At 37.2% G+C, this 20,909-nt stretch overlaps 1 protein-coding gene across 1 annotated transcript in view; it reads right to left on the bottom strand.

Annotated features, from left to right (window-relative positions):
- LOC134334237 (protein shisa-6-like) overlaps positions 1–20,909 on the bottom strand; it is a 189,978-nt gene that overhangs the window by 108,154 nt on the left and 60,915 nt on the right. The window contains exon 4 of the mRNA XM_063016477.1: positions 8,388–8,447. Within this exon, the coding sequence (XP_062872547.1) occupies positions 8,388–8,447 (60 nt within the window). The remainder of the gene's footprint in view (positions 1–8,387; positions 8,448–20,909) is intronic.

The following is a 20,909-nucleotide window of genomic DNA, read 5'->3' as shown; positions in this document are numbered from 1 at the left end:
AATTAGCTTATTTTACACATGATTAATAAATAGGGTGTCTACATACTTGTGGCCACATATTGTATTCCATTAGAAAATACACTCACAAGCCTTTTGTTTGGCACACCTAGCTGTTACTGACCTTCAATGATTCTTTTCTAACCTACACCCACCATACAGAAGTTCCCTGTGGATATACAATTACTGACTGTAGACAACCTTTTGCTCTGTGCATTTGTCACTCCTTCTGTGCTCCATTTATTGGTCAAACGAGACCTCCAGCTGACCCTAACAGACCTGGTGATGATATGTGGTGCACAATTCTCAGCACTGCAATGAGACTAACATGGTATTGACAGGACAGTGTGTGTTGTTGTCGTATAGCAGGTGTGATGTAGCAGGTGCAGCAGTGTTGTTGGGATTTTTAAATAGTGTTTAAACTTACTGGCCTCTTTATTATTTTTATTGTAGATGCACAATGTGTGTTTTTTATCAGTGGACACTTTCATACTTTCAATAATGAATGAAAGTATGTACCAGACAGGTATACCTAATAAAGTGCTCTGGCCTGTATGGGTCATATAGGAATCCCTTTTTGATTGGCAGAGAGGAGACAAACTGTACAGAGAATACAGATGTGTTCCCGTCAGTAATTGTATACCCACAGAGTACATCTGCACATCTATACAATAATCAATGAAAGTATGTACCAGACAGGTATACCTAATAAAGTGCTCTGGCCTGTATGGGTCATATAGGAATCCCTTTTTGATTGGCAGAGAGGAGACAAACTGTATAGAGAATACATATGTGTTACTGTCAGTAATTGTATACCCACAGAGTACATCTGCACATCTATACAATAATCAATGAGAGTATGGACCAGACAGGTATACCTAATAAAGTGCTCAGGCCTGTATGGGTCATATAGGAATCCCTTTTTGATTGACATAGAAGACAAACTGTATAAAGAATACAGATGTGTTCCCGTCAGTAATTGTATACCCACAGAGTACATCTGCACATCTATACAATAATCAATGAAAGTATGTACCAGACAGGTATACCTAATAAAGTGCTCAGTAAGTGTATAAAACACATAACAGTAACACTGAATAAATAAGAGTGCTGGTACTGTTGGGGCATTTTGCCTGCCTGGTTTGGGTCCACACGTCTGCTTTTCTTAAATGACCCCAACGACAGCTCACAAAAGCTTACTGAATAGCCTCATGTTTGAAAAGGACATAGATCTCCTGCTCTAGCCTCGACCCAGCTGAAGAGGTATGGGAGACGTTGGTGTGGTGTGTAAGACAGCGCACTCCACCCCCCATCATCAAAACCCCAATTAGGAGAAAAAAAAAAATCACATGACCGAGCGATGTTTCCATCTCCCGGTTCAGGGTCTTGGACTGTGAAGCTTTTCTGGTGGCTGGTTGAGGCCTGAAACCTTCTCGAGACGCTTTACGATGGTTTTCAATGCCCTTATGTCACAATACGAGTTGCTAAGCGATCTGTGTTTGATGAGATCGGAATTCAACAACTAATTAAATAGTCCGAACGAAACCGACGGCTGGACGCAACGGGAAAAAAAAACAGTGGAGTGGTGTCCGAAAATGAGAGCAGAAGCCGTACAAACGAGTATATGAATTTAAAAGAAGGGGAGGGGGGGGTGCTCTAGTGTGATGTGCTAACTAATATTAAAGGTGGTTACCATAGAAACAGTCTAAATTGAAATACAGTTTTACTATCAACCCTTTAATCCAACAACTATTTGCAGGAAATCCTGCTGAGGCGCCCATTACGTTTGGACTATGCTCAGTTTCCAGAACCTTCTGCACTGTTAGCCCGGACTTTATATCTAATCAAACATTTTTAGTACAACTTACATAAATTATTTAAGTTTTTTTGCTCTACTAAAAAATGCAGAGTACAATGTACTCATTTGAGTACACATTTAAATGTGCTAAAAGATTTAAGTTTACTAAACAAAAAAAAATACTTTTCTATCAGATTAACTTAAAAAAGTTAAGGTAATTAAACAGAAAAACGCCCCCATTTACATGTAAGTCCGCCTTTTTCAGCTTTCTGTTGGTGAATCAGGCAAAAATGATTTTCTTGTGTAGGGGTAGCCATTTGTTTTAACTTTTGTAACCTGTTGTTGCAAATTACTTTTTACTTTTCATTTAAGGCTTTTTGCAAAAGTAAACTTGTCTTTTGTGAAGTGGAACCTTTTTTTTTTTTTTTTTTACTCATTATGCTATTTTTGAGTAGCATGTACACCAGTCTGATGGGACTTTTTCATCTTCCGTCCAATTTTGGTAAGTGTTGTACTTTACAATTTTGTTTCAAATAAATGATATTAATGTTGACACTAAATAAATAATCAAACAGCGCTGCTTTATTTGCCGTGTTTAGGCTACATGCTAGCATGCTAGTCTTCATACGAAGCAAAGAGTGTGCTGGCCTGCTTTATTTTAATCCTTAAATGAATGGTATTAATGTTGATATTAATACTTCTGTTTCTTGTTTCTTTGTTTTGTTTTAGAGAGCTGCAGCCAAACATTAAGAAATCAGCTTGCTGTGTGAAACTGAGTACAGGTTCATGGTTACTGTGAGGAGCTGTTTGTGTTTCATCAGAACTTTTTAAGATGTTTTCTTGACATATTGTATTTTAAGTAAATACTTCTGAAGTGAAATAAAGAAAAATAATGTTATTATTCTGTCTGTTTTTCTATAAACATTTCTAATTGATATTTAAAACGTAATTAACATGAAAACTAAGAAGAAATCAATATTTTTGTCCATTGAGCTTATTATTGGGAAAAGCAGTTGGTATAACCAAAAAAATAAAGTTTAATCAACTTGCCTTTTAGGTGTAATAACTTAATGTTTTAAGTTATGCTAACTCAAGTTTTCATTATACGTTACTTAACTTTTTTAAGGCAACCGGTTTCCTCAAATTTTTTAAGTAGATTGAACTTATCTAAAGGTGTTCTATCAGGTGCAGGCCAGTCAAGTTCTTCCACACCAAACTCGCTCATCCATGTCTTTATGGACCTTGCTTTGTGCACTGGTGCGCAGTCATGTTGGAACAGGAAGGGCCCATCCCCAAACTGTTCCCACAAAGTTGGGAGCATGAAATTGTCCAAAATCTCTTGGTATGCTGAAGCATTAAGAGTTCCTTTCACTGGAACTAAGGGGCCGAGCCCAATTCCTGAAACACAACCCCACACCATAACCCCCTCTCCACCAAACTTTACACTTGGCACATATTTTGTTTCTGCTATAAGTTGAAGCATGTTGCTTTGTGTATGGAATGCCATAAACACATGTTGCACTTTGCTTAATATGGAGCACTTGAGAATTTGATCATATAGACATAAACCATGTTTACATTTAGTCTTGTGCCGTATTATTATGCTATACAGTTTGTTGTTAAAATAAAAGAAGCTTAAATGAGATTCTATAGATCAAGCGATAGAAAAATAGTGGTTAGTGGCAGCCCTACATTTTATTGTTGGAAATGACATATTTTGATCTATTCTTGTTGGCAAACTAGTTTAACTCCCCAAGGTTATTAGGCAGAGGTGGAAAGAGTACTAAAATATTGTACTTGAGTAAAAGTACTATTACTTCATTGAATTTTTACTTAAGTATGAGTAAAATTACTAGTCTAAAAATCTACTCAAGTAAAAAGTACAAAGTAACTCATTTAAAATGTACTCAGAGTAAACGTTACTTAGTTTTTTGGCGGGGGGTGTCTCTCCTGTGTAATGCAAACAGGACCAGTGGATCTATCTCACAATAGTTGTTTTTGATTAATATATAATACAAAAAAAACATGTTGATATAACATCTAAAACATTAGGGATGTGTAATGTGTCATTTTAGTACAGACCATCCTATAAAACCTTTTCAATCTGTATAACCACTGAAGTTGGCATTAATTGTGGATTCTATAAACCAGCCTTCTTTTCATCACCAACAAATACCAAACAACATCATACTGCAAATCTCATAACTCAAAACAAGTCAAGGTTACAGGTGTTGTGACTTTCACTAAATGACCCGAAGAAAACCTTCAAGATGTAAGACAAAACTTTGCCATCAGACTATGTTGTCGAATAACGAAACATCAAACTCCAAACATGTTAAACTTTTAAAATCACCCTTCCCTCCCTACTCTATACCTAGATTACAGCTCCTTTATTTTAGCACCAGTTTATTTTCCATCGCAGAATTCACTGCAGCAGTTTCCCAGACTAAATTTTTAAAGCGTTTTTTTTACTCAGTAACGGATGTTATTTAAAATGTAGTGAATTACAATTCTTAATACAAAACATATTTAAGTAAAAGTAAAATTACTGGTTGTAAAATCTACTTTAAAAAGTACAGGTACACAAAAAACTACTCAATTACAGTAACGCGAGTAAATGTAATTCGTTACTTTCCACCTCTGTTATCAGGTTACCTTTGATGGACTTACATCATCAAATCAAGTGAGACCTGCGTGGTGAGAACCGTTACCTTCAGATCTGTAAACCACACTAGAGTTACTGCGGCCTTGTGTTTGCTGTTCTGAAATCTCATTTCTTTTGACTTCGTTAGTTCTAAGATTGATGAACTGTGTTTTTAAATCAATGCTGTTTATATATATTTTTGTCCCCTGCATGGACAGAGACGTTTTCATCACGTCTGTCTCGGTGTCCAGACAGACGTTTAGCTCAGTTTCCATCAGGAAAGCTGTCAGAAAAATAAAGACTCCTGATCGCTGTCAGTCGTGTGGTTTTTAGCGGATGATAAAGATCTACCCCGGCTGGTACCGGGTGGCCTTTTCTCAACAGCGCTGCCAGATGAGACGCACCGCTTTGCCATCAGTTGTCCCCGATGATGGATCACCATGACAACCGAGAGACAGACAAGTGGGTCAGAGCGTGGAGAGCTGATTGATCAAGTGTACAGTGTTAGAAAGTGTGCAGTAACTAAAGAGCTGCTCCAATTTATGTGTCGTGTCCCAAATCACACAAACCATGTTTAATATATAAGGCAAAGAAACACCATGAACCAAACACTGAACTGGTATTGCCGGTATTGTAGTGCACTGCACCATATTCACTGTAGGCTATGTGTAGAACACCTCACCAGTGTTAGTTTAATGAGGATGTGTTCCAAACCACAAGCTCTAAGTAGTAGTGTATATAGGGTATATAAACACCTCACCAGTGTTAGTTTAATGAGGATGTGTTCCAAACCACAAGCTCTATGTAGTAGTGTATATAGGGCATATAAACACCTCACCAGTGTTAGTTTAATGAGGATGTGTTCCAAACCACAAGCTCTATGTAGTAGTGTATATAAGGTATATAAACACCTCACCAGCACTAGTTTAATGTGGCTGCGTTCCAAACCACAAGCTGTATGTAGTACTGCATATAGGGCATATAAACACCTCACCAGCACTAGTTTAATGTGGCTGTGTTCCAAACCACAAGCTCTAAGTAGTAGTGTATATAGGGTATATAAACACCTCACCAGTGTTAGTTTAATGAGGATGTGTTCCAAACCACAAGCTCTATGTAGTAGTGTATATAAGGTATATAAACACCTCACCAGCACTAGTTTAATGTGGCTGCGTTCCAAACCACAAGCTGTATGTAGTACTGCATATAGGGCATATAAACACCTCACCAGCACTAGTTTAATGTGGCTGTGTTCCAAACCACAAGCTCTGTGTACTACTGTATATAGGGTATATAAACACCTCACCCATACTGGTTAATTTCGGATGTGTTCCAAACCTAAAACACTAGGTAGTACTGTATGTATGGTATATTAAAACCTCATCTACTTTATTTTTTTGGATGTGTTCCAAACCAAAATCTCAATGTACGTAGTACCGTATACAGGGTACATGAACACCTCACTAGCACTAGTTTAATGTGGCTGTGTTCCACATCACACGATCCATGTAGTACTGTATATAAGGCATATAAACACCTCACAAGCACTAATTTAGTACACACATGTACTACAGCTTGTGGTTTGGAACACTTTCAAAATAACCTGTACTAATGGTGGGCGGCATGGTGGCTCGGTGGGTAGTACTGTCGCCTCACAGCATAAAGGTCCTGGGTTCGATTCCCAGGCGGGGCGGTCCACGTCCTTTCTGTGTGGAGTTTGCATGTTCTCCCCGTGTCTGCGTGGGTTTCCTTTCGGGAGCTCCGGTTTCCTCCCACAGTCCAAAAACATGCAGTCAGGTTAATTGGAGACACTGAACTGCCCTATAGGTGAATGGGTGTGTGTGTGTGTGTGTGTGTGTGTGTGTGTGTGTGTGTGTGTGTGCCGCCCATTCCAGGGTTACTGTGTGCCTTGCGCCCATTGAAAAGCTGGGATAGGCTCCAGCAACCCCCCCCCCCCCCCCCGCGACCCTGTGTTTATATACCTTATATGCAGTACTACATAGAGTATACTACACACAAACTGATGTACTATATAGCGTACATAAACACCTCACCAGTGTTAGATTATTTTGGATGTGTTTCAAACCACAAGCTCTGTGTAGTACTCTATAAAGTGTATATAAACACCACACCAGCACTAGCTTTATGTACAGTAGATGTGTTCCAAATCACACACTGATGTACTATATAGGGTATATAAACATCTCACCAGCATTAGTTTAATTTTAATGTGTACCAAACCACACACTGATGTACCATATAAGGTACATGGACAACTCACCAGCGTTCGTTTTATGTGGACGTGTTCTAAACCACAAATAGGATTTTTAGGAACATATAGGAGTGTACAGTACAGAACCTGAATTTTAAAATAAGAAGGGGTGTCCCAATACTTTTGTCCATACACTGTAGTGAATGTGATGGGTGTCTGGGGGAGGGGAATGAGGTGCAGGTTGTTAAAGTCAGCAGTCTGATCCAAAATCAAATAAATCTGTTGTTCAAATCTGACTTAATAACCACCACATTCAGCAATAAACACAGCGAGACTAATCCATAACCCAGGGGACACTGGTACCAAGCGCCCCGCCCGTTCAAACTGTGATCAGCATTCACTGAAGTGCTGCAGTAGCTAAAACGTGTTCCTCTCTCCAGTGTGCAAACAGCTGGACTCTGACTGGAGATGCATACGTGTTTACATAAGAAAAGCAAAGAAGCAGGCAATCAGGAAGCTTTTAGAGGCTCAAAGTGTTACCAAGAGGATCAATTTACCCTCATACACTCACATTACTGAACATCACAAAGTGCAGCACTAAGCATCTTTATTACACATCGCTGGAGATCTCACACAGTTATGGACAGTTTGCTGGTGTCACCAATTAAAACTTTTAGATCCTTTTCAGACTCAAGTGTATATAGCAGTGTGTGTATATGAGTGTGTGTATATGAGTGTGTATACTGTAGTCTGTTCAGTGCGAGTATAGTACAATCAGTGTATATACAAGTGTGGTAAAGGTAAAGCCTGTATAGGAGTGTGTATAATAAGTACAGTGTGTATATGAGTGTGTATAGTAGGTAAAGCCTGTATACGAGTGTGTATAGTAGGTTCAGTGTATATTTAGAAGGTTGTGTGTAAGAGTGTGTATAGTAGGCACAGTGTGTGTTTAGAACGTACAGTGTGTGTATAGTAGAAACATTGTGTATATGACTGTGTATAGTAGGTACAGTGTGTATATGTGTGTTCAGTAGGGACTGTGTGTAAGAGTGTGTATAGTAGGTACAGTGTGTGTAAGATTGTGTATAGTAGAACAAGTGCATATACTAGGTACAGTGTGTATATGTGTCTATTCAGTAGGGACAGTGTGTGTAACAGTGTGTATAGTAGGTACAGTGTGTATAATATGTACAGTGTGTATAGTAGGTACAGTGTGTATAATATGTACAGTGTGTATATAAGTGTGTATAGCAGTGCTGTACCTGTATAAAAGTTTGTATAGTAGGTACAGTGTGTGTAAGAGTGTGTATTCAGATGATACAGCGTGTGTAAGAGTGTGTATAGTAGAACAAGTGTGTATACTAGGTACAGTGAGTATGTGAGTGTGCATAGTAAATACAGTGTGTATAATATGTACAGTGTGTATATGAGTGTGTATAGCAGTGCTGTACCTGTATAAAAGTGTGTATAGTAGGTACAGTGTGTATAATATGTACAGTGTGTATATGAGTGTGTATAGCAGTGCTGTACCTGTATAAAAGTGTGTATAGTAGGTACAGTGTGTATATGAGTGTGTCTAGTAGGTATAATGTGTATATGTGTGTATTTAGAAGGTACAGTGTGTGTAAGTGTGTATATTAGGTATAATGTGTATAGTAGGACGGGTGTGTATAGTCGGTACAGTGTGTATGTACGAGTGTGTATAGTAGGTACAGTGTGTATAAGAGTGTACATACTGTACGGTAGAGGAATGTCCAGATCACCCTGCCAGCCCATATCATCCACAGAATGTTGTGCTGCAAAAACACACAGGTTATAAATAATTCAGCTTTTTCATATATACAAAATACATCAATAATTAGTACAAATGTGTCAGATAATGGCAAACCTGTAACATCAACCATAACATTAACACCTTATATATATATAATTATCACACCTTACTAATGTTGCTGACTTTTGTTGGACACAAGTCATTTTATGAGTCAAGTCCGAGTCATTTGAAACGAGTCCGAGTCGAGTCTGAAGTCGCTACGGCAATTCAGTTAGCAATCGCTTTTTCAAAATGTTAAAGATGTGGAAGTGTAAAGCAGCTAAAAACACGACTCGGGTAACTGAGTTCGGAAAACTAACAACCAATTCTGTGGACGCGGACGAGAATGAGACGGAACATAAAGTCTTGCACTGTCAGTGGATGTTCTAGGTTTACATTCAACCGTTAAAGTAGCTGTGCTGTGTACTGTAGCTTCTATTCATTCTATTATTTTATTTATGAGTTTAATTTAATGACTGATGTGAAATGTGGCTCTTTTCTTTACAAATGCCTGCAACAATGTTTTCCCATGAATGTAGTAGGGCCCTAAAAATAGATACAAAAAAAAAAAATCAATTAAACACTACACCCTAACAGTCATGCAAACCTTATCCCTATAAAGTCTCTTCATGAATACCTATAGAGAAACAAATTGACCCCCCATGTGTTGTTAAGAGTCTAACAAACAAACATTTGTTGTTGTATAATCACTCCTGCCAGTAGCTGTCACTGTGTATCAGACAGAGGGGACAGTGAGTGAGAGAGAAGAAGGAAATCGCTGAGTAAAGCATTATTTCTATTTCTCACTATTGAAATAAAGAAGGAAATAATAGAGAAATATGAGAGTTATTGTTGTTTCTGGTAGATACATTTTATAAAAAAAGAAGGAAATGTATTATGGTGTATGGTACAGCACACGTACTGTACTGAAATGTGATGTGTGTTTTATGTACAGTACTACTGTGTATTGTTGTTCATTGTTGTGTATTACAGTAATGTCTATTCTATAATTTAAGATTTAATGGAAATATACTTGTATTTATAACAAAAAAGACCATTTAAGACATTAGAAGGGTTAGGTAAGGGGGTGTTTGGGAGGTCTGGCACGGATTAATTCTATTTACATTATTTCTTATGGGAAAAATAGGTTTAACTAACGAACAGTTTAACTAAAGAACAGCCCTTCAGAACCAATTAAGTTCATAAGTCAAGGGTCCACTGTATTATTTATTTATTTTTTTTAATTCTTCTAGTATATTAGCATGTATGTTTTATTTAAAACATACAGTAATATCCTCTGTACAAGATTAGCTTTAGCTGTATGCTATGGTAACATACAACAGATTGAACCCGAAGCGGTAGTCGTTAAACAGCAGTGAAAAACATCTGTATGTGTGTAGAAGACAGAAGTGAATAAATACTAAGTGAACGTTTGTTCGTGGGGGTTCACCGCGTGGCTTCTCGCCCGCCGTAGTGCCACCAGAATTACTTTTAATTAGCAGGATTTCAGCTCTGCAGCAGATTTAAGGCTCAGTATGAAGCGCTAGTTCTCAGTAAGCAAGTCTCACAAACAGAACCACAAAAAAACATTTCAGCAAGATGTGAAACCACAAACTCCAATAACCTCTTAGCCTGTACTCCAAAGCCTAAAAAAGTTGGGACGTTTTGTAAAAAAGAAGCTGTGATTTGTTTATTCTATTTAATTTTTATTTAACTGATTAAAGAAAACAAAAGTATTTCCAGAAAATGTTTTCACTGATCAACTTTATAAAACATTATAGAATTTTCTCCCAGCAACATACATAAAAAAAAAGTCAAAACGAGTGAAACTTTATAGAATATTATAATATAGCCTTAAGCCTCTTATTATTCCACAAGGGAAAATTTGGAACATTACAGCAGCTTTAAAGAATATAGAGATATAAAAGTATTTATACATATATTAAAAAATTGAAATATAAATATATAACAAGAGATATAAAATAAATACAAAAAATAACAGTCTTTATAGAAGTTAAACAATTGTTCATTCATTCATTTACTTTTTTTTTTTTATTTTCTATTTTTCCCACTCTTCTCCCCTAATCTAGTCGTATCCAATTACCCTGATTGCGTCCTCTATACTGATTCGATCCTTCACCGCTGACTGAGGACACCTCTCAACTGACATCCGCCCCCTCCGGCACGTACAGTCAGTACAAACTGCTGCAGTTCATTGAGGGAAACATGCATTCCAACATGTACTGTGACATTCTGAAACAGAGCATGATCTCCTCCCTTCGAAAACTGGGCCTCATGGCAGTTTTCCAACAGGATAACAACCCCAAACACAACCTCCAAGATGACAACTGCCTTGCTGAGGAAGCTGAGGGTAAAGGTGATGGACTAAACCCAATTGAGCACCTGTGGCGCATCCTCAAGTGGAAGGTGGAGGAGTTCAAGGTGTCTAACATCCACCAGCTCTGTGATGTCATCATGGAGGAGTGGAAGAGGATTCCAGTAGCAACCTGTGCAGCTCTGGTGAATTCCATGCCCAGGAGGGTTAAGGCAGTGCTGGATAATAATGGTGGTCACACAAAATATTGACATTTTGGGCACAATTTGGACATGTTCACTGTGGGGTGTACTCACTTATGTTGCCAGCCATTTATACATTAATGGCTGTGTGTTGAGTTATTTTCAGAAGACAGTAAATATACACTGCTATACAAGTTGTACACTGACTACTCTAAGTTATATCCAAGTTTTATTTCTATAGTGTTGTCCCATGAAAAGATATAATAAAATATTTGCAGAAATGTGAGGGGTGTACTCACTTTTGTGATACACTGTATATACAGTGTATCACAAAAGTGAGTACACCTCTCACATTTCTGCAGATATTTAAGTATATCTTTTCATGGGACAACACTGACAAAATGACACTTTGACACAATGAAAAGTAGTCTGTGTGCAGCTTATATAACAGTGTAAATTTATTCTTCCCTCAAAATAACTCAATATACAGCCATTAATGTCTAAACCACCGGCAACAAAAGTGAGTACACCCCTAAGAGACTACACCCCTAAATGTCCAAATTGAGCACTGCCTGTCATTTTCCCTCCAAAATGTCATGTGACTCGTTAGTGTTACTAGGTCTCAGGTGTGCATAGGGAGCAGGTGTGTTCAATTTAGTAGTACAGCTCTCACACTCTCTCATACTGGTCACTGAAAGTTCCAACATGGCACCTCATGGCAAAGAACTCTCTGAGGATCTTAAAAGACGAATTGTTGCGCTACATGAAGATGGCCAAGGCTACAAGAAGATTGCCAACACCCTGAAACTGAGCTGCAGCACAGTGGCCAAGATCATCCAGCGTTTTAAAGAGCAGGGTCCACTCAGAACAGAACTCGCGTTGGTCGTCCAAAGAAGCTGAGTGCACGTGCTCAGCGTCACATCCAACTGCTGTCTTTGAAAGATAGGCGCAGGAGTGCTGTCAGCATTGCTGCAGAGATTGAAAAGGTGGGGGGTCAGCCTGTCAGTGCTCAGACCATACGCCGCACACTACATCAAATTGGTCTGCATGGCTGTCACCCCAGAAGGAAGCCTCTTCTGAAGTCTCTACACAAGAAAGCCCGCAAACAGTTTGCTGAAGACATGTCAACAAAGGACATGGATTACTGGAACCATGTCCTATGGTCTGATGAGACCAAGATTAATTTGTTTGGTTCAGATGGTCTCAAGCATGTGTGGCGGCAATCAGGTGAGGAGTACAAAGATAAGTGTGTCATGCCTACAGTCAAGCATGGTGGTGGGAATGCCATGGTCTGGGGCTGCATGAGTGCAGCAGGTGTTGGGGAGTTACATTTCATTGAGGGACACATGAACTCCAATATGTACTGTGAAATACTGAAGCAGAGCATGATCCCCTCCCTCCGGAAACTGGGTCGCAGGGCAGTGTTCCAGCATGATAATGACCCCAAACACACCTCTAAGACGACCACTGCTTTATTGAAGAGGCTGAGGGTAAAGGTGATGGACTGGCCAAGCATGTCTCCAGACCTAAACCCAATAGAACATCTTTGGGGCATCTTCAAGCGGAAGGTGGAGGAGCGCAAAGTCTCGAATATCCGCCAGCTCCGTGATGTCGTCATGGAGGAGTGGAAAAGCATTCCAGTGGCAACCTGTGAAGCTCTGGTTAAGTCCATGCCCAGGAGAGTTAAGGCAGTTCTGGGAAATAATGGTGGCCACACAAAATATTGACACTTCAGGAACTTTCACTAAGGGGTGTACTCACTTTTGTTGCCGGTGGTTTAGACATGAATGGCTGTATATTGAGTTATTTTGAGGGAAGAATAAATTTACACTGTTATATAAGCTGCACACAGACTACTTTTCATTGTGTCAAAGTGTCATTTTGTCAGTGTTGTCCCATGAAAAGATATACTTAAATATCTGCAGAAATGTGAGGGGTGTACTCACTTTTGTGATACACTGTATATATATATATATATGTATATATATATATATATATATATATATATATATATATATATATATATATATATATATATATATATATATATATATATACAGTATATATATATAATTATTATTATTATTATAAATATTCTGCTCTCTAATAACGCTCCGGCCGTCTTAACCCGCAACGCACGCAATGGGTAAATGTTCCAGCCAGCTTCCAGCGTAGTAATAAAGCGTCGCTCCCTACTCCCTACACAGTTTGAAGTTCACTTTATTTGAACATTTCCGTTACCTCTGGATTGGAATCTCACTTAAAGTGGTGGAATACACTACGTAGTGCACTTCACAGGAACAACTGGAGTGAATGAACCGCTCCTACAGAATTGGCGCTAATGGTTGACAGACCACTTTCTGAACCAATCAGACCTTCTGAATTTAATTGTTAGTAAGAAATGCTGTTATTTGCATTTATTTAGTTTGCATCACACAGATGATGTGTTAATGAAACGCTTGATCTTTGTTTTACTTCACAACAAGGAAAAGTTTGGAGGTTTTTAATTGTAAGCACATTTACAAAATAACGGATTATATTCCTAATGGGACAAACGCTTATAATTTAATAGCATCTGGAAAAACATAAGCTAAGGTAAGCAGTGTTTATGATTTTCTTTGCTGTGTTTTGGATTTTGGCCGCTGTGCTGCGTTATTTATTGTTCGCTTTTGTTTTGCAATGAAAACAAAACGTATCACTTTAAGCTTTTAACTGGTACCTTCTTGTTATGGAAATAACATTAATTTGCACAATGACTAGGAAAGTAAAGGCACCAAGTAAAATGGCAAAATACAGTCGCTAATCTGTTGTTGTTTTTTAATCTGAATTTACAGATTATTTGTTTATTTCTATGCTACATTTCCAATATATGTTTTGTGTTTATTATATTGACTCGTGACTTGACTCGGACTCTAGCCTAAAGACTTGTGACTTGACTCGGACTCTAGCCTAAAGACTTGTGACTTGACTCGGACTCTAGCCTAAAGACTTGTGACTTGACTCGGACTCTAGCCTAAAGACTTGTGACTTGACTCGGACTCTAGCCTAAAGACTTGTGACTTGACTCGGACTCTAGCCTAAAGACTCGTGACTTGACTCGGACTCTAGTCTAAAGACTTGTGACGACTCGGACTCTAGCCTAAAGACTCTTGACGACTCAGACTCTAGCCTAAAGACTCGTGACTTGACTCAGACTCATATTTTGTGACTTGTGAACATCTGATACAGATAAATCCAATCGTACAAAAGTCTAATTTATAAAACATACTACATATTAAAATTCATTAAAACTGAATTACAATCGCTACACCACTCAACCAGTATTAAACGCCAAAGTAAAAAAGACATGTCTTCAGCATTGTCTTAAAAACACCAAGTGATTGTGCAGTGCTAATCAGGAGCGTAGTGCCATCCCATTTAAGGCTTTAAAAACCAGCCAATAAAGGGAAGCCAGGACTGACATTACTGGTTAAAAGACGGACTGCTGCTTTCTTCACCATCTGCAACTGATGAAGGGACGATTGGTTCACACCCTCATACAAAGAGTTATAATAATCTAACCTAGAAGAAATACAAGCAAAAATAACCCTTTCAAAATTCTTAAAAAATATATAAAAGGGGGAATCACCACAGAATCAGTCTGTCCAAGTAAAGATTTATTTGTGTGAGAATTGGGAGAGAATTGTCCATCAGTTCTAAAAGCACATTTCTCTCTGCAATGTCACATTGATCTTTTGGCATCTTTCACCAATGATTCAGGGCTCTGGAGAGATCTCAGTCCATGCAGGGCAAAGCTGGATTTTTCCTTTCAGTTATTACAAATCACAGATTCTTCTATGTACTGCGTTTTTACAAAATATTCTAACTTTTTCAAAAATGGGGTTTGTAAGATTTAATATCTTGCTGAAAGACAGTGGTAGCCTAATGGGTTGAGCCTTGGGTTGTCATACGGAATGTTAGATTGGGATATGTGGAAAAAACATTTAATTGCACTGTACTGTATCTGTATAAATGACAAATGTGTTCCATCGGCCCTCTATTGGTATTATTATTATTATTAGTAGTAGTATTTTATTATTATTATTACTATTATTATTATTATTATTATTATTATTATTATTATTATTATTATTATTATTATTATTATTATAAATAGTAGTAGTAGTATTTTATTATTATTATTATTAGTAGTAGTAGTAGTAGTAGTAGTAGTAGTAGTAGTATTTTATTATTATTATTTCTATTATTATTAATAATAATAACAATAATAATATTTATTATTTTATTATTATTATTACTATTATTATTATTATTATTATTATTATTATTATAAATAGTAGTAGTAGTATTTTATTATTATTATTATTAGTAGTAGTAGTAGTAGTATTTTATTATTATTATTTCTATTATTAATAATAATAATAATAACAATAATAATATTTATTATTTTATTTTTATTATTACTGTTGTTGTTATTAATAACAATAATAATAATAATTATAGTAGTAGTCGTTTATTTTTTTTGTTATTTCTATAATAATTAGTATTATGAATTATCATTATTATTATTAGTAGTAGTAGTTTATTATTTCAGTTATTATAATTATTGTTATTATTATTATCACTATTATTATTGGCAGGAGTAGTATATTATTATTAATATTATTATTATTAGTAGTAGTAGTAGTAGTTTATTATTATAATTATTATTATCATCTTTATTATTATTAGTAGTAGTAGTAGTAGTAGTATTTTATTAATATTTTTTTTTTTTATATTTATTATTATTATTGTTAGTAGTAGTTTATTATTATTAATATTACTATTAATTATTATTATTAGTAGTAGTAGTTTATTATTTTAATTATTATTATTATCCTATTTATTATTATTATTAACATTATTATTATTAGTAGTAGTATTTTATTATTAATATTATTTTTTTTAAATAATATTTATTATTATTACTATTAATTAATATTATTTTTAGTAGTAGTAGTAGTAGTATTTTATTATTAATAGTATTATTTTTTAAATAATATTTATTATTATTATTACTATTAATTATTATTATTATCAGTAGTAGTAGTAGGAGTAGTAGTAGTTTAGTATTATTATTACTATTATTATTATTATTATTAGTTGTAGTAGTAGTAGTAGTATTTTATTATTAATATTATATTATTATTATTATTATTGTTGTTAGTAGTAGTAGTTTATTATTATTATTATTATTATTATTGTTATTTTTATTATTATTTAAGAGCATCAGCATCAGTTCTGGGTTCTTTTTTTCTCTGTGCACATAGTCAACAGAATTAAAATTAATGACACGCTCATTATATTCAGAGGAAATCAAAATTCAAAACAGCACAATCAAAGCTAATCCTGTTAGTATGCTAACTAAATGCATATCAATGCAGCCCTGCATAAACAGCTATTAAATCAGTTAGCACACGGATGACCTCTATAATTAGATCATGGTGCCAATTGTCTTGTAAACAATTAGCTTAATTTTATCTGCTGTTTTGCACTCTGAAGCTTCTACACAAAGTATTTATTTCTGAAGACGCTCGACTGGGTGGATGTGTATTTCCTGCATGTGGGTGTATTAAATGTAACCCATCCTGATTTGTGTTAACATGGACATTCTTGGCATCCATCAGAAAAAAAAAACATTGATGTGCGTGGCTGTTGTGTATGTGGGTGTAGGTGGATTATAGGTGGATTATAGGTGTGTTAAAGGTGGGCAATTATTTGGCTCAAACCACATAACACCATGATGTACTAAACAGTATTATTAATAAAAACAGTATTACTTATTTATGTATGTACTTAGTTCAGAATTAGAAGTCCTGTCATGGGAGCTGATGAAGTTGGCAGTGAGCCATGTTAAGTCATGTCCTTCTGCCTTGCCATTTTGGCCGACAGAGGGGGCACAGAGGCGCAAATGATGGATGTGTCAGTCTCTCTTGATTGACAATCACCCAGTTCACTCCAGGTGTGAGTTTTTCTATATATCACGATTTCTTCCTCTCAGACTTGCCAGCTCCTGTGTTAGCAAACCTGCTTTTTCTCTGAAGCTGTGATACCGGACTGCTCAGTCCAGTCCAATTTTTCTCTGGCGTGTGATGTCAGCACACTTATCCCTTTCTAGGAACTCACCCAGTGTCACTGTTTTCTTGGGCCTCACAAAGGAACTGCCCAGATTGTCAGAAGCAGTGTGACATCCCATTTTTATAGGGATCAAGCCTGTAAATCCCAGTTATGTGCCAGATGCACCTAGTCCCTAGTTGCTTTAGCTCTCGTGGAAGGCGGTCGCACTTCTCTCTCCTCCCTTATCTTTCCTGCTTGGCTTCTCCTGTATCTAATTGTCTCGTCTACTCTACTCTACAGGGATTCTCTTAGCACTGCTCTTCAAAGAACAAATTATGGAATTGGTTAAATGGTCTCTGAATGCTATTGACACCATCTTCTCATCGAGAAGTTTGGGTTCGGGGGAACCCACATGCCCCGGCGCCCCTGGCACCTCTTTCGTTAGAGGACATAGAGGATGTTTACCTATTCGGAACTTTGATTGTGGGGTTTTTGCTGATTGGATTAGGCTTTACCCTGCTATATCGAGAAATTAAAAGAGTTGGGTCAGTTGTCAAAGGTCCCCAGAAACTGCCCAATTTGATTGATATGATGGGCAGAGCCGTTGGAACTCAGACTGTGACTATAAATCGCAATATAGATTCCATGTTGGAGAAACTAATGGCTTTGCAAAACGGTGTGAATCAGAGGCTGACTCAATCTGAGAGCATGTGTTAAAGAAATTGTATTCGTGCACAGATTAAAAAAACAAGTCATTTCTGCTCTTTGGCTTCCCCTGTTTTCAGCTTCGGCCGTGCTGATAAGAAAATTCCTCCAGAGGATTTGTTGCAACGGGTCATCTCGTACCTACCCTCCCCTACCCTCTGTGACTATGTTATGTTCTTATGTTTACATGTGCTTGTGTGCTGTTAGGGGCTTTTTTTTCGTGTTACCATAGTGTGCTCCTCAGGGAGTGCAATCTGGTTGCTGGTTTTTTTTTTATCTCCTTTTCTCCCAATGTGTTATCATTTCTTGTTTCTTATCCTGTCTTCCCGTTCTGTCTCCCCCCTTGTCATATTGAATGTTCTGGACGGGTTGATGGCTAATTTCACTGTAACTGTACGCAATTACAAGTGACAATAAAGTTCTATTCTATTCTAGTCCCTGCTAGTTCTTAGAGTTCCCTACCGTTCCTTATTTTCCAAGAGCTGGCTTTTCGCAGACGACTAGAGCAGCCTGTCATATTGTGGCATTTAGTTCTCAGTTCTGCACTGTCCCTGTTAGATTCACTTTCTCCGTTGCAGGCTGCAGAAATTTTGTGTCTTTAATTTATTTTTATTTCCATTATTTTGGCCACCTGATTTATTTGTGATTGTCCTCTTTTTTGTTAGTGTCTTTTTGCACAGTATTGCTCTACTCTGCAAATATATATATACTGTATATATATACAGTATATATATATATACTGTACATATACAGTATATTGTTTCACTGTGTATTCTGACACCTTTCTATCAGAACCAGCATTAACTTCTTCAGCAGTTTGAGCTACAGTAGCTCGTCTGTTGGATCGGACCACACGGACCAGCCTTCGCTCCCCACATGCATCAATGAGCTGCAGTTTTGAAGATGCTCTGACCCATTTACATTTTCGGCATTTAGCAGACGCCTTTATTCAAAGCAACTTACAGTACTGTGACAGTATACAGTTTAAACAATTAAGGGCCTTGCTCAAGGGCCCAACAGCAGCAACCTGGCAGTGGTACGGCTTGAACCAGCGACCTCCTGACTACAGGACCAGTACCCAAACCACAAGGCTACACCTGCCCCTGCTGCAAATTGCGACACCTGATCATGAGCTTGCCCATCCCATTCCAAAACATTAATATAAAGTTGCATGACTGTGCCCCCCCTGTCCATGTACACATGACTTGACAAGCTTGGTGTTGAGGAAACACAATGGCTTGCAGAAAACCCTAATCTCAGCCACACTAAACACCTCTGGATGAGAAGACCTCAACTAAATTTGTTCCCCATTAAACTAAAACTAAAAAGAATAGTAGTACATGCTGCTGATATTGTCTAGTCAATTGAGTTTTAGTGGTTCCTAAGTACACATCTGATAATCCTGACAAGGTTTAATAGTTGCAGTCAAACAAGCTCTACATAAGCACATGCAGTCTGACACTGACACAAAGATTAAACATTAGATAACTTACACAGTACAGAAAGAATCCTCCACAGAAAATAAAGAGATGTCACCTTTTAGTCAGTGTTTACATGAGGATGTATTGTTACGTCATCTAGCCATCACAATTTGGCCCGCTCAAATCCTTACGCTCGCCAATTTTTCTGCTTCTAACACATCAACTTTGAGGATAAAATGTTCACTTGCTGCCTAATATATCCCACTTACTAACAGGTGCTGTGATGAAGAGATAATCAGTGATTTAATCAGAATTTTAAAACCAAATGACATCTGTTTTCTACATCGTCACCCAACCCAACCCAACCAACCCTCACCGTTTCCAACCAATATATGAAAGTGAGGAAACTTTTTGAAGATCCCTCGTATATGATATATGCAGGGTTTTACCATATACTGTATATACGTATATACATGTATATACTGGTGACCTTTTTTGACAAATTATGCAGAGTTGTTCTGATGCATCGTTGGGCACCGTTAGATTATATCTCTGGCAGTGGTGCAGGGTTTTTTTTTTTTTTCCTTTTTCTTTTCACAAAAGGCAACAGCATTCATGTGAGCGCAGCCTATCATTGAGTCTATTATTAAGTCAAGTAAGCCTGGCTAATTGCATCCTTTTTTTTATTTTTTTGTTCAGGAGAAAGCCGTACATTACAAATCTGATTATTAAACACTGTTCTGCTTGTATTTTATTGTTCTGGTATAAAAGGATTAGATATAAGTAGAGTCTCACACTGTTTTAGTGGTTCAGTTCGGTTGTTTTTAAAGTTTAAAGAGGTAAGGTAGAAGAAATTGGAAGTAAATAATAGAGGGCCTGGAACTAATACTTGAGGGACTCAAGTCCCATACATGTGTTTTTTCAGGACTGGGTAAGAAAAACGTGACATTTTATATGTTTCGTGATATATGTAATGTTCAGACAGATATATAGACAGGCAGCTGGGCAGATTTAAAAATAAATAAATAAATAAAGCAACTAAAAGAGACCAGATTATGGGTCCCCAAAGTGTCAACAAGTAAAAACTCCCTGACAGGAATAAATACCACTTTAGGGATGTTACTAAAGGTCTCCAGAAATACCACTCAAGTACAAAAAACACCTCCATCGTCCAGGCTCAGCAACATTGATACCTCAGGATGCAGGAATTTATGGTAGATCTGCTATTTAATGATCGATTTTATAGCAAAAGTCAGTGTAAGTGGTGTAAAGAGCGCAACACCTAGACCCCTAAGCAACTGAAAATGGTCTTATATTTTTTAAAATATAAACAGACTTTTATCACAGTAGTAAAACAAGTAGCCTCTGGTGATAATCACGGTCTCCAAAGCAGCAAATATGAGATATATAATGCATTTTAGGCTGAGGCGCACCCTATGGGGCAAACATTCCTTCCTAGGGTGGTTCTTATATTTCAGGATGTACATGTACGCTGTAATCACCAGAACATTGTTTAGAGTAGGGCAGTGGCAGCTTAGCTTAGATACTGGACTAGTAGTCATAAGGTGATTTAAGCCCCACCATCACCAGGTTGCCACTGTTGGGCCCTTGAGCGAGGCTCTTAACCCTCAATTGCTCAAATTGTCTTCAGTGATAATTGTAAGTCGCTTTGGATTTGCCCTCCAATCCCATTCCAAGAAGGAAGA

Source organism: Trichomycterus rosablanca, chromosome 2 (assembly GCF_030014385.1).
Source record: "Trichomycterus rosablanca isolate fTriRos1 chromosome 2, fTriRos1.hap1, whole genome shotgun sequence".
Taxonomy (NCBI): Eukaryota; Metazoa; Chordata; class Actinopteri; order Siluriformes; family Trichomycteridae; genus Trichomycterus; species Trichomycterus rosablanca.
The sequence above is the reverse complement of the archived record's forward strand: the minus strand, read 5'-3'. Positions and strand labels throughout refer to the sequence as shown.